General features: G+C 37.2%; 1 protein-coding gene and 1 long non-coding RNA gene across 4 annotated transcripts in view; one reads left to right on the top strand and one right to left on the bottom strand.

The window, feature by feature from the left end:
• CRISP1 (cysteine rich secretory protein 1) overlaps nucleotides 1–18,621 on the top strand; it is a 36,201-nt gene that overhangs the window by 13,407 nt on the left and 4,173 nt on the right. Inside the window, exons 4-7 of the mRNA XM_001148958.5 lie at nucleotides 3,832–3,960; nucleotides 7,673–7,763; nucleotides 9,304–9,452; nucleotides 17,111–17,208. Of these exons, the coding sequence (XP_001148958.2) occupies nucleotides 3,832–3,960; nucleotides 7,673–7,763; nucleotides 9,304–9,452; nucleotides 17,111–17,208 (467 nt within the window). The remainder of the gene's footprint in view (nucleotides 1–3,831; nucleotides 3,961–7,672; nucleotides 7,764–9,303; nucleotides 9,453–17,110; nucleotides 17,209–18,621) is intronic.
• LOC107975161 (uncharacterized) overlaps nucleotides 3,424–18,621 on the bottom strand; it is a 67,966-nt gene continuing 52,768 nt past the window's right edge. Inside the window, exons 5-8 of one of the 3 annotated variants that reach the window (XR_008548520.2) lie at nucleotides 16,819–17,007; nucleotides 11,035–11,107; nucleotides 8,569–8,694; nucleotides 3,424–4,425 (exon numbers count right to left, since the gene is read on the bottom strand). This is a non-coding gene — a long non-coding RNA (uncharacterized LOC107975161). The remainder of the gene's footprint in view (nucleotides 4,426–8,568; nucleotides 8,695–11,034; nucleotides 11,108–16,818; nucleotides 17,008–18,621) is intronic. The other 2 variants (XR_008548518.2, XR_008548519.2) reach the window with 2 other exon arrangements.

Below are 18,621 nucleotides of genomic sequence, written 5' to 3'. Positions count from 1 at the left end.
AACAAGAAGATAAATTTAGCCCCCAACACAAATTTATTACATAAACTTTAAACATGAGTCCGAGTTAAAATAAATAATGTGTTCCAATTTGCCAACAAAAGTAGTATTATGCTTTCTTTTTTCAGACTCCAGGTAGAAAGCAAATAGACTAACCACCAGACCTGAATCGTATTTTAAACTTCCACCAGTGGCAGTGTTTTTTGGGATATTAGGTGTCTAATTTAACAGAAATTGTTTTTACTTTTTATATAGGTAGTTTTCCATGACAATCTGGTAGATGTCACACAAAAAGTTTTTTTAAGGAAAACTATGGAGAGTTGTGATCAGGTAACAGGCAGGCTGAATCGTCTCTGAGTTAATTAGAGACTTATCTGAGCACACGGTATACCTGCAATCTGAAGAATAAGTTGGCTTTGCAAGTTAACAAGGTGTATTATCAAAGGTACAGGCATGGGCAAATATTCTATGGCAGGAAGGAAACTGGCACATTCAGATAACAACAACAACAAAAAAAAATCAGAGATAAGGGCACATATCCTAAATAGAGGCTGAGAATAAACAGAGTATTCAAAGGCCTTGTTAAAGATTTTAGTTCCTCTTTTTATGAATGGTAAACTGTTGAAGACTTCTAACAGTAAAGTGAATCCATTGTGTCTGTGTTTTAAAATTTTTACTCCAAATGATGACTGGAGAATTCATTATGAAAGAATGGATCAAGGAGTGGGAGAGAGATTAGAGACATAGTAAAGCATTAGTGGATTCTGGGAGGCCAGCTCAAAGCTAGACAGTAGCCACAATCAGTCCAGGTGAAAGAAGCAAAGAAAGGAAAGAGAAAAATAAAGAGTGTTTGTTCCTTACACCAAAAGAAAGAGTATTTCTACACTGAAAGTTTAGTCAAAGGAGTCAGCTGCCAATAAACCAAGTAGAATAAAGTCATTAAAACAATATTGCATATGCAAATTGAGCTTGTCACAGATTTTAATAGGAGTATTTTTAATATAGGGTTTCCCAACTTCAACCTTATTGCCATTTTGTATGGGATAATTATTTGTTGTGGTGAGGGCTGTCCTGGGCCTAGCAGGAACTTAGCAGCAGCATCCTTGCCCTCTATTCACAAAATGGCAGGAGCACTCTCCCCCTATCATGCCCATCATGACAACCTCAAATTTCTCCAGACATTGCCTAATGCCTAAGCAGCAGGGCAGGTGGATCACCTAGAATAGAGAATATATTATTGAAAAAAATGGAGGGAGGTAAATGCGAGGCTCTATTACTTGGGCAACTGTAGACAGCCAGAGTTGGCAATATTTTCCAGAATATTGATAGGGAAAGAGAGTAGAGACAGAGAACAATAGTTGAATGGGAAAGTGACGTAAATGAAGAGATGGTTGCTTGTTTATCTGTTTTAAGAAATAAGCAGCATGTAGCCAGTCATGGTGGTGCACACCTGTAATCCTAGCTACTGGGGGGCTGAGGCAGGAGAATCGCTTGAGCCTGCGAAGTAGAGGCTGCAGTGAGCCAAGATCGTGCTACTGCACTCCAGCCTGGCAGCAGAGTGAGACTTCTTCTCAAAAAAAGAGATATAAGCTGCATAATCATAAATAAACACTGCTGGGAAGGGCCAAAAAGAAAGAGTGGCTGACAGCAAACAAAATGAAAAGTAAATAATGTAAGATTTGGGGGAACGGTAGAAGAGAATGGACTAAATAACACTGTTGGAGAATTGAGCCTTAGAAAGATTAGAAAGAATGACCCATTCACTTGTACCACAGAAGAGGAGGAAAGAAAGGGGACAGATACAGGTAGATTGACAGACTGGGTGAGACAGATGAAGCAGCTGCCCTCTGATGGCTTCTCTTTACTGAGGGAAGAAGGATATTTCACATTCTATTGAGAGAAGGTAGTTGTGAATAGGGGAGATTGCAAAAGTTCTACAATAATGTGGAGAGTGACAGAGTGAGTTAATCAAACAATTCATTAGAATTGATTAGCAGAATTAAGGAACTATTTGAGGTCAATCTTACTGATTTGGGGTCATGCAGATATGTGTTGTTTTGTTTTGTGAGACATTTTTCTGGCAATGCTCAGCTGATAGAACAGGCAAGAGAATTGTCAGTCTCATCCAAAGTTGGAGTGTTTTAGGTAGGCATTTCTAGATGATGGTGTGCAGACAAAAGATTCAATATTGCAAAAGGAGAGTTGTGAAATTAGAGAACACAGATAGAGATGAAAGGAAAGACAAGAGAGGGCTAGTAGAGAAAATGAAGAATGAGTTAGAAGGCTCGATTATATTGAAGAACAGCCAGAATGGCTGATCGTGGCAACTTGGAAGAACAGGAAATTCCAATCAGGCAGGGAAATGCTTGACCAGGTGATTTGGGAGCTATGGTGTTTTGGGATGATCATGAGATATAGTAGGTGACCATTAAAGTGAGGATAAAGAGGACTGAAGGAGAAGTCTAAAGGAGGAAGATTTTGAGGGCCTGAGACATCAAAGGGTTGGATTCATCCATGTGGATGTTGAAGTCCTTTGAGTTGACTTCAGAAATCTGGGTGGAAAAGATGAATTCATTTCAGGAAACCCAATTTCCAGGAATGAGAGGAAGTAAGAAAAAAATCCATGATAGGATGTTAAATAAATGTTTAGGAATGAGGTGTGAGAGGAAAATGTCATGAGTTTCCCTGCAGCAGAGGTTTTCAGAGGAGCAAGGAGAGTTGTAATCTGGAAATAGTATGTGGAATCATGTGGGTCCGCAGCCTCTCCTCTAGTCCAAATCAGCATGACTTGCAATGTGAGAAAAAAGTGACATCATGTGAGTATGTCCACAGAGACAGTCTCTAGAGGAGTCTTCTGAATTCCATATTTAAGTTTCCTCCCCATACCCTAAACTGTTGATATAAATGACAGTGAATACTTGTATATATTGTGTAAGTTATGATGCTAGATCGTATTCATTCATAAATTGTGCTGATGGTCATGTGGTAGTTAAGGAAGCAACAGACACCCCTCACATTATAGTACATTAGTTCTGCCACATTTTTTAAAAAAGGTATGAAGTACATGTGATATCACACACACACACACACACACACACACACACACACACACACACAAAGATTCTCTTTATAGCGATTAATGCTAACCTAAATACTTTGGTCATGTATTCTTCTTCTTAGTGAGTTTCAGAATAAAAAATAAATAAATGAAAAGAACAGTCACAAATTCAAGATTATAGGCTGAATTTGAATTCTATGTTATACTCTCTCACACATACACTTGAGAGCACTGATGTTTTCTCATATGAACAGGAAGAAGACACAGAATTTGTGTTAATAACACTTGCAACTTTGTCCTCAATAATGAATCTCTTAGTTTGGGTTCTCCCAGACACACACCTCTAGACAAGGGTTCAAGTGGAAGTAGTTTATTTGGGAAGCAGAGAGTACAATTGTTGCAGGGTGGGAGGTGTGGAGAATAAGCCAGAGAAGTAAGTAACAGGTGTGATTTTAAGATATCTCCCTTTGTGGATATTATTGCCCAATAAAAAGTGCTTCAACATGGTCCAAAGTATGAACCTGGAAAAACCCTAATAACAGGATAACAAGTGCATTATTCTGAAGACTAATGTAATGTCAGCCTGACGTTGAGAAATCCTCAAAATTAGTACTGGAGAAATGGAATCCAATATAATGAGACATTATAAATTCAAAAATGCTATAAATCACTGTTTAATATAAACTATAAATTTGCATTACCTATAGGTCTGCAAAATATATGTGACAAATTCCACTTAAAAGAAGTAACACTAATTAATATTTTTCTGGTAACAGAAGAAATCAGCTAGAGACCAATTTAATAAGCTCGTCACCGACTTGCCAAATGTACAAGAAGAGATCATTAATATACACAATGCCCTCAGGAGAAGAGTAGTTCCACCAGCCAGCAACATGCTGAAGATGGTAAGATCAAAAAATAGCAACAATCATGATTGCAATAATAGTAATGGTGTTTACTGAGTTTTATTAAGTTCTATGCACTTTCAAAGTGCTAAAAGCTTTATCTTCACAACAAATCTTTTACATAGCAGAAGAAACAAAGGTCCAGAGAAGGTAAGTAACTTTCTGATGATTATATGGTTAGTCAATGACAGAGCTCAGCCACTCTAGCTTCATTCCTCCACATCCTAAGACAGTGCTTCTCAACCTTTAAAGTACTCAAGAATCACCTGAAGAACTTAGTAAAGCACACTTTCCTGGGTCTCACTCTCTGATATCCTGATTCATGAGGTCTGACCTGGAGACCACCACAAGCTCCCAGCTGATGCTGATGCTGCCAGTACATACGACAAATATTGATTAACAAGTTATCCATGCATTTCATAGCTGTCTTCATTGGGCAGTAGTCCAGAGGCTAAGACACTCTTCCTAGAATTAAAATATCCAGATATCTAGTTAGTTGATGTGGCCAGGTAAATAAACATTGGCAAATTTATCCCCCAGTTTCATTGCATCCCATAAATAGGAAGAGAAATTCTTTCATTATAAACCTGCTATGCTCTGCTACAAGACAAATTTAGGGAAGTCTCAGGTGTTTAGGTGATTACCCTCACATTTGTTATCCAGCAGTATCACTCAGTTTCATGAGCACCCTCAGCCTGCTTCCTTGAACCCTGGACCAGCCTATAGCAACAAGGGTTAGAAATAGTGCAGGCTCTGGAGGGTGATTCTAAGGAGCACCTTTCTCTTGCAAATGATGAAGAGGATGAAACAAGGAAATAGATAAATGATTTTGAGATTTATCTCTTAATCACTTTAAAATCCAAAGGGGTATTTGAACTAAAAATAAAAATCAATAGCTTTCATAGGCATTCCTGCATGGTGTTGTAGCCAACATACATGTGTTTATTATTTACAGGCATTTTTCTAATACCTTGTTACATTAACTCACTTCCTTCTCCCAATAAAATTGTCTTCATTTTACATATTATGACACGGAACCTAAGGAAAATTGAGTAGCTTATTCAAAATCTTAAGGACTGGGGCACAGATTAAAATGCAAGTGGGCCAGATCCGAGGAGCTGGAGAAGTAGAGTCCAAATTCCTTGGTTGCCAGATGAGCAAATAAGTTTACCTAGGAGGTACAAACAGAGGTAAAGAAAAGTAAAAAATATAGCCTCTGATTTGAGATTGGAGATGAAAGGCAAATACAGAAAAAACACTGGAAATAATACAAGAATACATATATTCAAGCACTAACGTAAAAAGGTATGAAACATCAACAAGACGATAAAAGTAAGTGTACCAGTAAAACTGAGAAATATTTCAAAGGAAATATGAGAGTTCAGCTGCTCCACAAACAATGCATAGGACATGTATAGGATTAGAAGTAGCAACAGCAAATTTAAGGAACAATAGGACTGAAGAGTTAACCACAATTACCAGGCAGAGATTTTCTTTAAAAAAAAAAAAAAGTTTCTGAACACAATATTAGAACCTAAGTAGAGTCATTTGTTAAAGCTGGAATTCAGAGCTTTGGTACGATCATAAATACAAACTTTAATTTTAATTTTGAATATGTCGCAAAATAGGAGTATCTCACCAACATTAATCAGAGGTAATGTCCTATACATCATCTTCAAAGTGCAAACATCCTGCTATATTTTAACCAGATAAGTTCCAGTTCCAGTAAGTTTTCTTTTTTTTATTTTATTTTATTATTATTATACTTTAAGTTTTAGGGTACATGTGCACAATGTGCAGGTTAGTTACATATGTATACATGTGCCGTGCTGGTGTGCTGCACCCATTAACTCGTCATTTAGCATTAGGTGTATCTTCTAATGCTATCCCTCCCCCTCCCCCCACCCCACAACTGTCCCCAGAGTGTGATGTTCCCCTTCCTGTGTCCATGTGTTCTCATTGTTCAATTCCCACCTATGAGTGAGAATATGCGGTGTTTGGTTTTTTGTTCTTAGTAGTGAATGCCATGGTATTCCCCCAGCCCAGAGAGGCTATACACTGGTAGATGTGTTGTGTCATCTCTGCTTATCAGTTAGACATAGCCATGACTAAAATAATTTTTTTTTTGTTTGTTTGAAACTTTCGAAACCTACAAAACCATGGTTTTACCCAGTGCTAGGCTAATGAGTTATTTAATTCATCTCACGGTTTGGTAAATTCATCAACCCCAAGGGTAATTCTAAACATTGACCACAAGATGGCAGCAAATACATATAATAATTAAACTACATGCTCAGGACGACACTGAAAATGAGTGTCCTCCAAACAGTCTAAACAGTAGCTGAATGATTTACATAAAAACTTATAGTAAAAACAAACTCTATGACTTCTGTTGGCAATCTGTTATATGCACATATAAGGGTATTCTTTTAAATGGATGTATATGCTGCTGAACACCAGGGTTTCAGCCAAGGTCTAGTTGCTTGCAGCACAAAAATGAGTATTGCCCATTGCCTGGGAAGAAAGGCTTTGTTGAGGGTGATGTCAGCCTGACTGTCAAATCCCTCCCTCTCCCTAACCAACCAAAGTTAAAAGTTTATATAGGAGGGACAGAAAACAGGAGGGACAAGGAAGAGGATTTTGTCAACAGGCAGCAGCTGTGTCTCCTTGACCAGGTGTGGTGATCAGGAAAGCCTCAGTTCCCTACTACCACCTGCGGGGCCCGATGGTGGGTTTCCTGACAAAGGAACTCAGATAAGACAAATGTTCATAGGCTCAGTTCTTTGTAAAAGTTGGGCAGTTTCATATACACCACAATGATAGGAGAATGTTAGGGAGATCATTTATCACAGAGTGTCATATTTACAGATGCAGAATTTCTCCCTTTCTGCATTGGGAAAACAGCTGTTACTTAGTCATACCTGACCAAATGCTTCAACTCAGCACAGTTAATGCACACTGAGAGTCAAGAACACATACTCTGAAGCCATCCTAAGTGGATTCAAATTCTTATTTTGTCAGTTATTTATAGTGTGACCCCGAAAAGTTACTTAACATCTCTGTGCCTTATTTCCCTTATTTACAAATGGATATAATATTATTTTTTATGTAGAGTTGCCATGAGGTTAAAGTGAGAGAAGATACACACAGAATTGGTGACAGATTCTGGCATGTGGAGTTAGCTTTTATTTTTGTTATTCATAATTTTAGATGGAAATATGACTCTATACTTGCTTCTAATCACAGCCAGCATTTATTCAATACAGAAGATTTGTCACATCTCAGTTGTATTCCTTGGAATATCACATTTGAACAAACCTTTGGGCATAAATTACAGGTAACAGTTTCCAGATGGATAAACTGAGATTCAAAGAGATAAAATAACATGTCTGAGTTTAAACTACAAATAAATTACTAAGTAACTCTGGTCTGTTTCCCTGGAAGCATTTACTTAAATTCTCTACTACATCTGAGAGAGAATCTATCTCTGAATGTAATTACCAAGTTTTGAATTTGTGAATTCAAGGGCCAACATAATAAATTGAAATTGTTGTCTTTCTCTTTCTACTAGAACGTTTAATAGTAATCTCATTATTTAAATTTCTAGTTGATACAATTGAAGATATATCTCATGGATTATTAGAAACAATAAATTAGAATCTTATGAAAATATTAATTGGAACATGTGCTTTTTTTTTTCTTTCCACTACAGAGTTGGAGTGAAGAGGCTGCAGAAAATGCCAGAATTTTTTCAAAGTATTGTGATATGACAGAGAGCAACCCCCTTGAGAGGAGACTTCCAAGTAAGTGTGTATCTATATGACCCGCCTTTGGACTAAAAAAAAAAAAAAAAAAAAAAAGTAAAACAGGGATTGTTATGTACCCTGATGAAAGTAAATTAAGTCATCTAGATTTCCTCATTTGCACTGGGTCATACAAGGCAGTGAATTGTGGACTATTACACTGTTTTAACTCATTAATTTTTAAGGTTTATATCTTTAAGTTTCCAGATTCCAAGTTCTGGAGTTTTCAGATTCCAAGTTCTGACCATGAGGAGAAATGAATAAAAAATCTCAGTATTGCAGAAGAGTGGAGTGAGCAGCTAGAAACCTAGGTCTCCATTCTGTGGAGTTAATATAGCTACTGAACAATAGCACCATGGGGATCTGCTTAGCTTTGGAACGATAATGCAGTTGAGAAATAAGTTATATGCAGCCCTGCTCAGCTGCCCATAAGACAATTTTAGGTGCTCAAAAATGAGCCCATCTTGAAGCATATAAATTAGGTAACTTACTGCTAGTTTCCAGGAAATAATAAAAAAAAAATTATTGCTTCTGTGTTACGCTGTTTTTGTGTTGCTATAAAGAAATACCTGAGCCTTGGTAATTTATTAAGAAGAGATTTCATTAGCTTATGACTCTGCGGGCTGTACAGGAAGCATGGCACCCACATCTACTTGGCTTTTGGTGAGACCTTAGGAAGCTTACAATCATGGCAGAAGGTGAAGGGGGAGCAAGTGTCTCACATGGTGAGAGAGGGAGCAAGAGAGAGAGAGTTGGGGAGTGCCACACACTTTTAAACAACCAGATCTCATGAGAACTCACTCACCATTATGAAGACAGCACCAAGTTCTTTGAGGAATCCACTACCGTGAGGTCTCTGGTCAGGCCCCACCTTCAACACGGGGATTACATCTCAACATGAGATTTGGAGGGGACATCCAAACTATATCACCTTCACTCAGGAATAAACATTATATTTTAACATGAGAATCTCTTTTTAATTAACATGTTTTAAAAATGCTAATTCACATTTATATCTACAGATTATTTGGAATCTTAGTCCAATGCTTTTTAGCAGTGAATTAGCAAAGTGGTTCCTGCCTGCCTTAAGAAAAGACAGATACTCCTGAATACCATGTTCAACCAAAAGCCCACACCATACATGAATGGCTAAATAAACAACTGTTTATTCAACATCTTTGTATTATGAACACCTGTGTGTAGCTTCCTTTAAGCCATAGACCCTGTTAGCACTCTTAGGCTTCTCTGATTTGGTTTCACCTATCTAAAGCAGCTTGGAAGCAGCAGAGACTGAAATGTTGATGATTTGATTTCAAAACTTGTTCATCACCTACTATCAACGTTTCACCAAACTTGAGTACCACATGCTCATTCATCAATGAGAAAGATTTTCAGCGGGGATACAACTTATTTTACTCCCTCTCAGAAGATGTTGTCAAGATGATCAGTGAACCATTCATAAAATAAAAATGAGGAAAGTCTCCTTGTATACTATTTCCCATTTGTTCAGAGTATGACCCAGCCCGTTTTCTCATTTCAGATACCTTTTGTGGAGAAAATATGCATATGACATCTTATCCTGTATCATGGTCAAGTGTAATTGGAGTCTGGTACAGTGAGTCTACAAGTTTCAAACATGGAGAATGGACAACAACGGATGATGACATAACTACTGACCACTACACTCAGGTAACCTGTGTGCTGGCAAACACACATATTGTTTAAGAGATAAGCATGTGTGTGGAAACGTAAGTAAGAAACAACTGAAAATCATTCTACCTTCTTATGGCAATCTTTACTCAATTTGCTGAGTTCCTCTTATAATTTGAAATAGAAGGAAGTGTTCTGTTCAAAATACGACTTAGAGAAGATGCCTAACCTCTTAGTACCCTTCTTTACTCACTAGATTTTTCAGGAACTCACAAAATCATAAGACATCAATCTCATTTGATATTGGTAGTATTTGTAAAAGTGAAAATAATGGTACCTTACAATACAGAGAAACCCCTGATTTCTAACTTTAGTTTTATTGTGGTAAAATATACATTTAAAAAATTACCATTTTAACTGGTTTCATGTTCAGCATTAACGTGGCATGAATGTTCAGTGGCAATAAGTTCACTCAAATCGTTGTGCAACGCCATCGCCAGAATATTTTCATTTTCCCAAACCGAAACTCTGTACTCATTAAACAATACCTTCCATTCCTCTCCCTACTTCCCCAGACCTCTGGCAACTACCACTCTACTTTCTGTCTCTGTGAATTTCACTACTCAAAGTACCTCATAAATTTGGAAACATACAATATTTGTCCTTTTGTGTCTGCTTTATTTCACTCAGCATGATATATTAAATCCATGTTCATCCATGTTGTAGCATGTGTCAGAATTGTATTCTTTTTTTTAAGGCTAAATGCTATTTCACTGCATGTGTATATCACCTTTTGCTTGTCTGTTCTGATGGGCATTTGAGTTGTTTCCTTTTTTTTTTTTTTTTGGCTATTGTGAATAATACTGCTTTAAATATTGGTGTGAAAATATCTGTTTGAGTGCTTGCTTTCAATTGTTTGGGGCATATGCCAAGGAGAGGAATTACTGGATCATATGTGAATACTGTGTTTATTATTTGAAAAACTGGAGTACTATTATATTTTCTGTTGCAGCTGCACCATTTTACATTCCCACCAGCAATTTACAAAATTTGCAATTTCTTCACATCTTTGCTCTATTAGTCTGCTTAGGATGCCATAACAAAACACCACAGCTGGGTGGATTAAACAACAGAAATTTATTTTCCCACATTCTGGATCCTAGAAGTCTATGATCTTAATAGAGCATAGTTCCTAGTGAAAGCTTTCTGCCTGACACCTTCTCACAATGTCCTAACATGGCTTCTCCCCAGTGCAAAAGAGGAGCCAGAGAGAGTCAAGGATAGAGACAGAGACAAGAGAGACCATAAGAGCAAGCTATCTAGCATCTGTTCATATAAGGACACAAATCCTACTGGAACAGGGCCCAAGTCATATGACTTTATTTAATCTTAATTATTTCCTTAGAAACTCTATTTTCAGATACAGCTACACTGGATGGAAGTTAGGGGTACAGAATATGAATTTTGGGGGACCAATTCAGCTCATAACATTGTACCATTGCCCCTCCCCAACAAATTTATTTTTTCCTCACATGCAAAATAGAATCGTTCCATCCCAAGAGCCCTCAAATTCTTAATTTATTCCAGCATCAACTCTAAAGTCTAAGGCCCAAAGTCTTACCTAAATATTATCTAAATGCATGAGATTCAAGATGTGATTCATCCAGAGGTAAAATTTCTCTCCAGGAGTGAACCTATGAAACAAAAAATGTTATATGCTTCCATAGTACAACAGAAAGACAGGCATAGGATAGACATTCTCATTTCGAAAGATAGAAATAGAAAAGGAAGCAGCAATGGGTCCCAGGCAAATCCAAAACCAGGCAAAAGAAATTTCTTTTTTTTTTTTTTTTTTTTGATCTTTTTTTTTTTTTTTTATACTTTAAGTTTTAGGGTACATGTGCACACTGTGCAGGTTAGTTACATATGTATACATGTGCCATGCTGGTGTGCTGCACCCACTAACTCGTCATCTAGCATTAGGTATATCTCCCAATGCTATCCCTCCCCCCTTCCCCCTCCCCACCACAGTCCCCAGAGTGTGATATTCCCCTTCCTGTGTCCATGTGATCTCATTGTTCAATTCCCACCTATGAGTGAGAATACGCGGTGTTTGGTTTTTTGTTCTTGCGATAGTTTACTGAGAATGATGGTTTCCAGTTTCATCCATGTCCCTACAAAGGACATGAACTCATCATTTTTTATGGCTGCATAGTATTCCATGGTGTATATGTGCCACATTTTCTTAATCCAGTCTATCATTGTTGGACATTTGGGTTGGTTCCAAGTCTTTGCTATTGTGAATAATGCCACAATAAACATACGTGTGCATGTGTCTTTATAGCAGCATGATTTATAGTCATTTGGGTATATACCCAGTAATGGGATGGCTGGGTCAAATGATATTTCTAGTTCTAGATCCCTGAGGAATTGCCACACTGACTTCCACAATGGTTGAACTAGTTTACAGTCCCACCAACAGTGTAAAAGTGTTCGTATTTCTCCACATCCTCTCCAGCACCTGTTGTTTCCTGACTTTTTAATGATTGCCATTCTAACTGGTGTGAGATGATATCTCATAGTGGTTTTGATTTGCATTTCTCTGATGGCCAGTGATGATGAGCATTTTTTCATGTGTTTTTTGCCTGCATAAATGTCTTCTTTTGAGAAGTGTCTGTTCATGTCCTTCACCCACTTTTTGATGGGGTTGTTTGTTTTTTTCTTGTAAATTTGTTTGAGTTCATTGTAGATTCTGGATATTAGCCCTTTGTCAGATGAGTAGGTTGCGAAAATTTTCTCCCATGTTGTAGGTTGCCTGTTCACTCTGATGGTAGTTTCTTTTGCTGTGCAGAAGCTCCTTAGTTTAATTAGATCCCATTTGTCAATTTTGGCTTTTGTTGCCATTGCTTTTGGTGTTTTGGACATGAAGTCCTTGCCCACGCCTATGTCCTGAATGGTAATGCCTAGGTTTGCTTCTAGGGTTTTTATGGTTTTAGGTCTAGCATTTAAATCTTTAATCCATCTTGAATTAATTTTTGTATAAGGTGTAAGGAAGGGATCCAGTTTCAGCTTTCTACATATGGCTAGCCAGTTTTCCCAGCACCATTTATTAAATAGGGAATCCTTTCCCCATTGCTTGTTTTTCTCAGGTTTGTCAAAGATCAGGTAGTTGTAGGTAAGTGGCGTTATTTCTGAGGGCTCTGTTCTGTTCCATTGATCTATATCTCTGTTTTGGTACCAGTACCATGCTGTTTTGGTTACTGTAGCCTTGTAGTATAGTTTGAAGTCAGGTAGTGTGATGCTGGGACGTATTTCAAAATAATAAGAGCTATCTATGACAAACCCACAGCCAATATCATACTGAATGGGCAAAAACTGGAAGCATTCCCTTTGAAAACTGGCACCAGACAGGGATGCCCTCTCTCACCGCTCCTATTCAACATAGTGTTGGAAGTTCTGGCCAGGGCAATTAGGCAGGAGAAGGAAATAAAGGGTATTCAATTAGGAAAAGAGGAAGTCAAATTGTCCCTGTTTGCAGATGACATGATTGTTTGTCTAGAAAACCCCATCGTCTCAGCCCAAAATCTCCTTAAGCTGGTAAGCAACTTCAGCAAAGTCTCAGGATACAAAATCAATGTACAAAAATCACAAGCATTCCTATACACCAACAACAGACAAACAGAGAGCCAAATCATGAGTGAACTCCCATTCACAATTGCTTCAAAGAGAATAAAATACCTAGGAATCCAACTTACAAGGGATGTGAAGGACCTCTTCAAGGAGAACTACAAACCACTGCCCAAGGAAATAAAAGAGGATACAAACAAATGGAAGAACATTCCATGCTCATGGGTAGGAAGAATCATTATCGTGAAAATGGCCATACCGTCCAAGGTAATTTACAGATTCAATGCCATCCCCATCAAGCTACCAATGACTTTCTTCACAGAATTGGAAAAAAACTACTTTAAAGTTCATATGGAAACAAAAAAAGAAATTTCATATGATAGTAAGGCTTGAGAATAATTCTCTTTGGTTTGATGCTCTGCACTCTTGGCCAACTTGGAGGCAGCATCACCCATGGCTCTGTGGGCAGCCTCTTCCCTTTAGCTCAGTGAGGCAGCCTCATCAAATGACTCTCAGAAGAGGCCCTGCTAACATGGCTGTTTTCAGAGATCATCTGCAGGGACAACACTGTTTGAAGCTAAGCAGGAAGCAGCCTTGCTCCCCGGACCTGTAGTGGGCATGGGAGCCCTCATGATCTCTGAAACATCTGGGGAGTCATTCTTCCCTTTTCTTGAAAGATAAATCATGTTTGCAGTGAAATATCTCTATCATGTCATTCTGAAGAGTCTAAGAAGTCGGACAGCCTTCCTTCACTCGGGTCTGTTTTCTCTGTCCACTTTAGTTCAAACTGGCAGTACCTCCACTGCATAATCACACCTCTATTTCTGCTGAGATGTATGATTAAATCCATAAATCATATCCATGGTGTCTTTATCTAATGGTTGTTCAGCGACATCCTTAGGATTCTCTTTTGAAAATACTTTCTCATTTTCTGCAATATAGATGGGCTAATGATTGTGTAAATCTTCAAGTTCTGGTTCTTCCTTGCATAAAGATTTCTTCAATTGCTTGCTCTCCTCTTGTAGGTTTACTATAAGTGATGAGGAGAAACCAAACCACTCCTTCAATCCTTTGCTCTGAAATCTCCTCAGCTAAATTTCTATGTTTGTTATTCACAACTTCTGCCTTCCACAAAACACTAGAAGACAAGGCAGCAGCCATTTTGTTTGCTACTTTGTAACAAAGATTACCTTTCTTCCAATTTCCAAGAACATGTCCCTCATTTATATCTGAGACCACAACAAAATAGACTTGAATGCCCTTATTTCTATCAACACTCCCCTCAAGGCAATCTACACTTTTTATAGCATGCACTTAAGAACTTCCAGTCTCTACCCATTATCCAATTCCAAGGCTGCTTCCACATTTTTAGGTATTTGTTGAAGCAGCATCTCAGTTCTTGATACCAAAATCTGTTTTAGTGTGCTCAGTCTACCATAACAAAATATCACATTCCTGAATGACTTAAACCACAGAAGTTTATTTTATTGAATTCACAAAGGCTGGAAGTCCAAGATTAGAGTGCCAGCATAGTTAGTTTCTTGAGAGGATTCTCCTTCTGGCTTAAAGACTGCTTCCTTTCACTATGTTCTCACATGTGCCCATTGGTAAGTTACATAAAATCTAAAATAAAATCCACTTGAAATAAAGCCTACTTAAATTTGATGTTAAAAGCCAATGAAGATAAAGCATATAAAAAAGAGGCATAATCACAGAAATTAATGCAGAAATCCTAAATAAAACACTAGTAAATAGCATTTTCTTTTAAGATTGATACACTTAGACACAAAGGGTATGTGGCAGGAATCCAGGAGTATCTTAACATTAAACTAATCATGTAATTTACCTTATCAAAGGATTAAGGGATAAAAATACAATAAATATCTAGAAAGCTAAAAATCTAAGAAATTTGTGGCCTGGATTCAAACCTTCTATTTCCTATATAAGTCAACTAACGCACTAATTTTATCACAAAAGCATTATCTCATCACTGTGGTATATTAACTGAATTCCATCACCTTCAGATAATCTTGATTTGTCTCCTTCAAAGTGAATCGGTGTCACTTTCAAAATAGAACCCGTTTTATCAAAATGATTTCTCTCATTTCCTGTTTCCAGGAATGAAGACAATTAAATCAGAGAAATTCGCTTTCATTTGCTTAAAATTTAACACAGTAGAATATAGAAACATTTTACCTTCCACCAGTTATGGATTCCTCTCATGACTAGCAAATGGAGGAGCTAGGACTAGAACCCAGATCTGAATCCTAGTCAAGTGGTCTTTACACAGCTCTTAATCTTTCATATGCACTTGAGAGATGGGAACTTCATTTCACCTAATGTTCTAAAAATCAGAAGCAGCTGAGCGCAGGGAAGGGCAAGTAGCAGAATACAGGGTTCCAAGCAGAATGAACTGAACAGCAAGAACATTAATGCAAAGGTGAGTAAGCCCATGACAGCAGGCCCAGTGGGGGAATATACCACAAGGCTTTTCCAGACATTTTCCGACATTTTCTGTAGCCTTGTATAAATACATTAGTATGTTCATAGAAAAATTTTGTAAAATAAAAGCTCTTTTTCTACAATCATTTGTGTCTGAAGGCCTAATGAAAAAAGTTTCATTTTCAATTTTTCTTTGCTATGAGTTAAAAGAATAAATGAATAAATTAAGTTCAATAATCTTATTACCAATTAATATATAGAGAGAACATAGCAAAATAGATGTTCAGCTGCATTTTTATTAAAATCATGTTTCAGGTTATGTGCTCCATTAGATTCTGAGTTCAACAGGGTCTCTTACAGAAAATACTCATTGGTAGAAAATGTTAGTAAGAACCTGCAAACAAAGAATCTACATTATAAAATTTTTATGCCCAGATAGAGCAATAGTTTTAGTAAAAGCCTAGGTTAGCAGCAGATAATTAAAAGCCATATGGTGTGGAGAGATTGGCACCCATGCATGACTCTCTTTGTAAAGAGAAAACAATATTTTATCTAAAAGAGTCATAGCAAACATGTTCTCTAATCAAGAACATGAACAGAAATGTGAGGAAAGTCTCTAGGACTGTGAGAAAGCTACCCAGGCTCACATAAGGCAGGGAGGGCGAGTGAGAACAATCACACTTACTGAAAACATCTCCTTTTGAACCACTTAAATATTTGAATGTTTAATCCTACCATTCACTTATAATGTAGAGGACAGCGTTGTTGTATCCCATTTTACAGCTGAGAAAATGAAACTCAGAGGCATAAAGCAAACTTCTAAGTATACCCTACCCAAGAAGTAAATGATGGAATTTAAGCCTGGCTCACTTTTCCTCAAAAACCAACTCAGTACTCTACAGTATGCCTGTTCACTGACCGATAAGAAAAGTTTCTTCCAAGCTTTGATTTTTATATAACCACCAAGCAGCCTTCATTATGTAAACTGATAAGTTATCTTGTCCACATAAGTTTGATGAGAAGGGGAGAATGAGCCAGCGTTGATGACAGCCACTCATGTTTCGTTCCAATGAGTCATGGAGAATTGACACAGAGTTTTGATCATCCCTGAGTATACTGGATAAGATCAGAGAAATGAATCCTATGCACAGTCATGTACGGCCCATGTACAGAAAGGCAACACTCAAGTCCTCTTTGAACATCAGCCTGTTCATAGCAAAATGATCAACGCTACCTTTTGGACTTTTACCCTCTCTCTACCCATCTCTCCTATCCCAGAGAAAATGAACTTTGGGATTTGTTAAAATTAGAAATTACATCTAGAAGCCCAACTTACTTTCAAAAAGAAAAACTGACAAAAAATAGAGACAATGTCAATCATCAAGTCATCCTCCCCGTCAGCTGATTTTCTCCACCTGGTTTCCATTGTGTGCAGCTATGTGCGTGTACATGCATGTGTGGTATCCAGACACGTGGGAGTCCTTTTGTTTCTATGACTTCTTATTAAGCCATGCCCAAAGTAAACCTAAAAGCAACATGTTTACTTTTAATCATGGATGACAATATGGATATTATAGTCATTTAGTAAAATATTTAATCTGTAATAAAACAACTCTTTATCATTGCAGATTGTTTGGGCCACATCTTACCTGATTGGCTGTGCCATTGCATCTTGCCGCCAAAAAGGATCACCTCGATATCTCTACGTTTGTCACTATTGTCATGAGTATGTATTATTAGTTTTTAAAATATATATCCCCCTAAAGTAACCTAATCTAGTTTTTCAAACATTGTTTTTTTGTGTGCATAAATGTTTGTAGCAACTTTATTCACAATAGACAAGAGCTGGAAATAACCCAGATGTCCTTCAAAGATGAATGGTTACACAATCTGTAGTTTGAGTCTTGACTACTTCCTAGTTATGTGAAAACACATATTTAGTTATATATTATTTTATTCCTTTGACTGTATTTTCTCTTATTTAAAAAAAACTCCAATATATTTTCAGAGCAATTTACCAGCAGTCTTCCTATGTGTCATTGATTCTTCAGGTAATTATTATATAAGAGAAAAAAAATTGATTAAGCAAAGAAACAAGGACATTTACTTCAACAAAACAAGAGTATTGTTAGACCAAAAGGACAGACATGCAGTGGAGTCTTAACAAGGAAACAAATAGAAAGAGCCAAGTGTCTTTCCCTGTATTTAGCTATCTAGTCAAAAAGTTGTTGCATGTCTTCTCTTTAAAAATTAAATATACATGTTACAGATTCTACCACAGATACTAGTCACAATTCCTACAAAATTTAATCTGATTGTTTCAGTAAGGTTCTGCTGCACCTTCTTCTCCTATCAACTGTGATTATGAAGCAAGATCAAGTAAGACAAGGATGACTGCAGGGCCCATCTGTGTGGCTCCAGTGACGGTTATCAGAAAAGTGAAGATTATTCAGAGCTGGATAGAACTGCCTGATATTTGACTACAAATGCCAGTTCAATATCACTTCTGCACTTCTGCTGATAAAAGTCAGTGACGCCATCATATATCTCCTTCAGCTACATGTATTTCTTAGATTAACACATAAGTCTTTCCTACATAATGTGAACTCAATGCATGGTGCTTAACCACTGCCTCCCATGTATGTAGCACAATACAAAATGTTCAGTATAAATCAATGAACATGATTTATTTGAAAACACACTGCCATACTTCACATTTTCAGTGGCGCCACCACTATCACTATTGATTCAGAGTGTAATATCACCATATAATAACTCTATATGAGTTATATATAAATTGTGCTGAAGACAATAAAATCTCTTTGCTGCTACAACACATCATTTGTGATACACGTTTTCAGGGGTTGGTAGTCTGCAGTGAACTTCAACTGATCCAAAAAAGAAAAGTACAAAACATGGAGATCTATGATGGGGAATTTTCTTGGTTGAAGATTAGTCCAAGTCTCTGATTAAATCTCTTACTGAATTTAGTAATAATCTTCTTTTCAAAGTGAAATTTTAACAGCTCAGATAAACAAATATCATATTTAAAAAGGCTTTTTAAAACCAGAACATTTACTTTTTAAAGTTGTATTTAGAAGCAGATGTTATCTACATTATGTTTTTAGACATACACGGG

This window comes from Pan troglodytes, chromosome 5 (assembly GCF_028858775.2).
Source record: "Pan troglodytes isolate AG18354 chromosome 5, NHGRI_mPanTro3-v2.0_pri, whole genome shotgun sequence".
NCBI classification, from domain to species: Eukaryota; Metazoa; Chordata; class Mammalia; order Primates; family Hominidae; genus Pan; species Pan troglodytes.
This window is presented reverse-complemented; position numbering and strand designations above follow the sequence as displayed.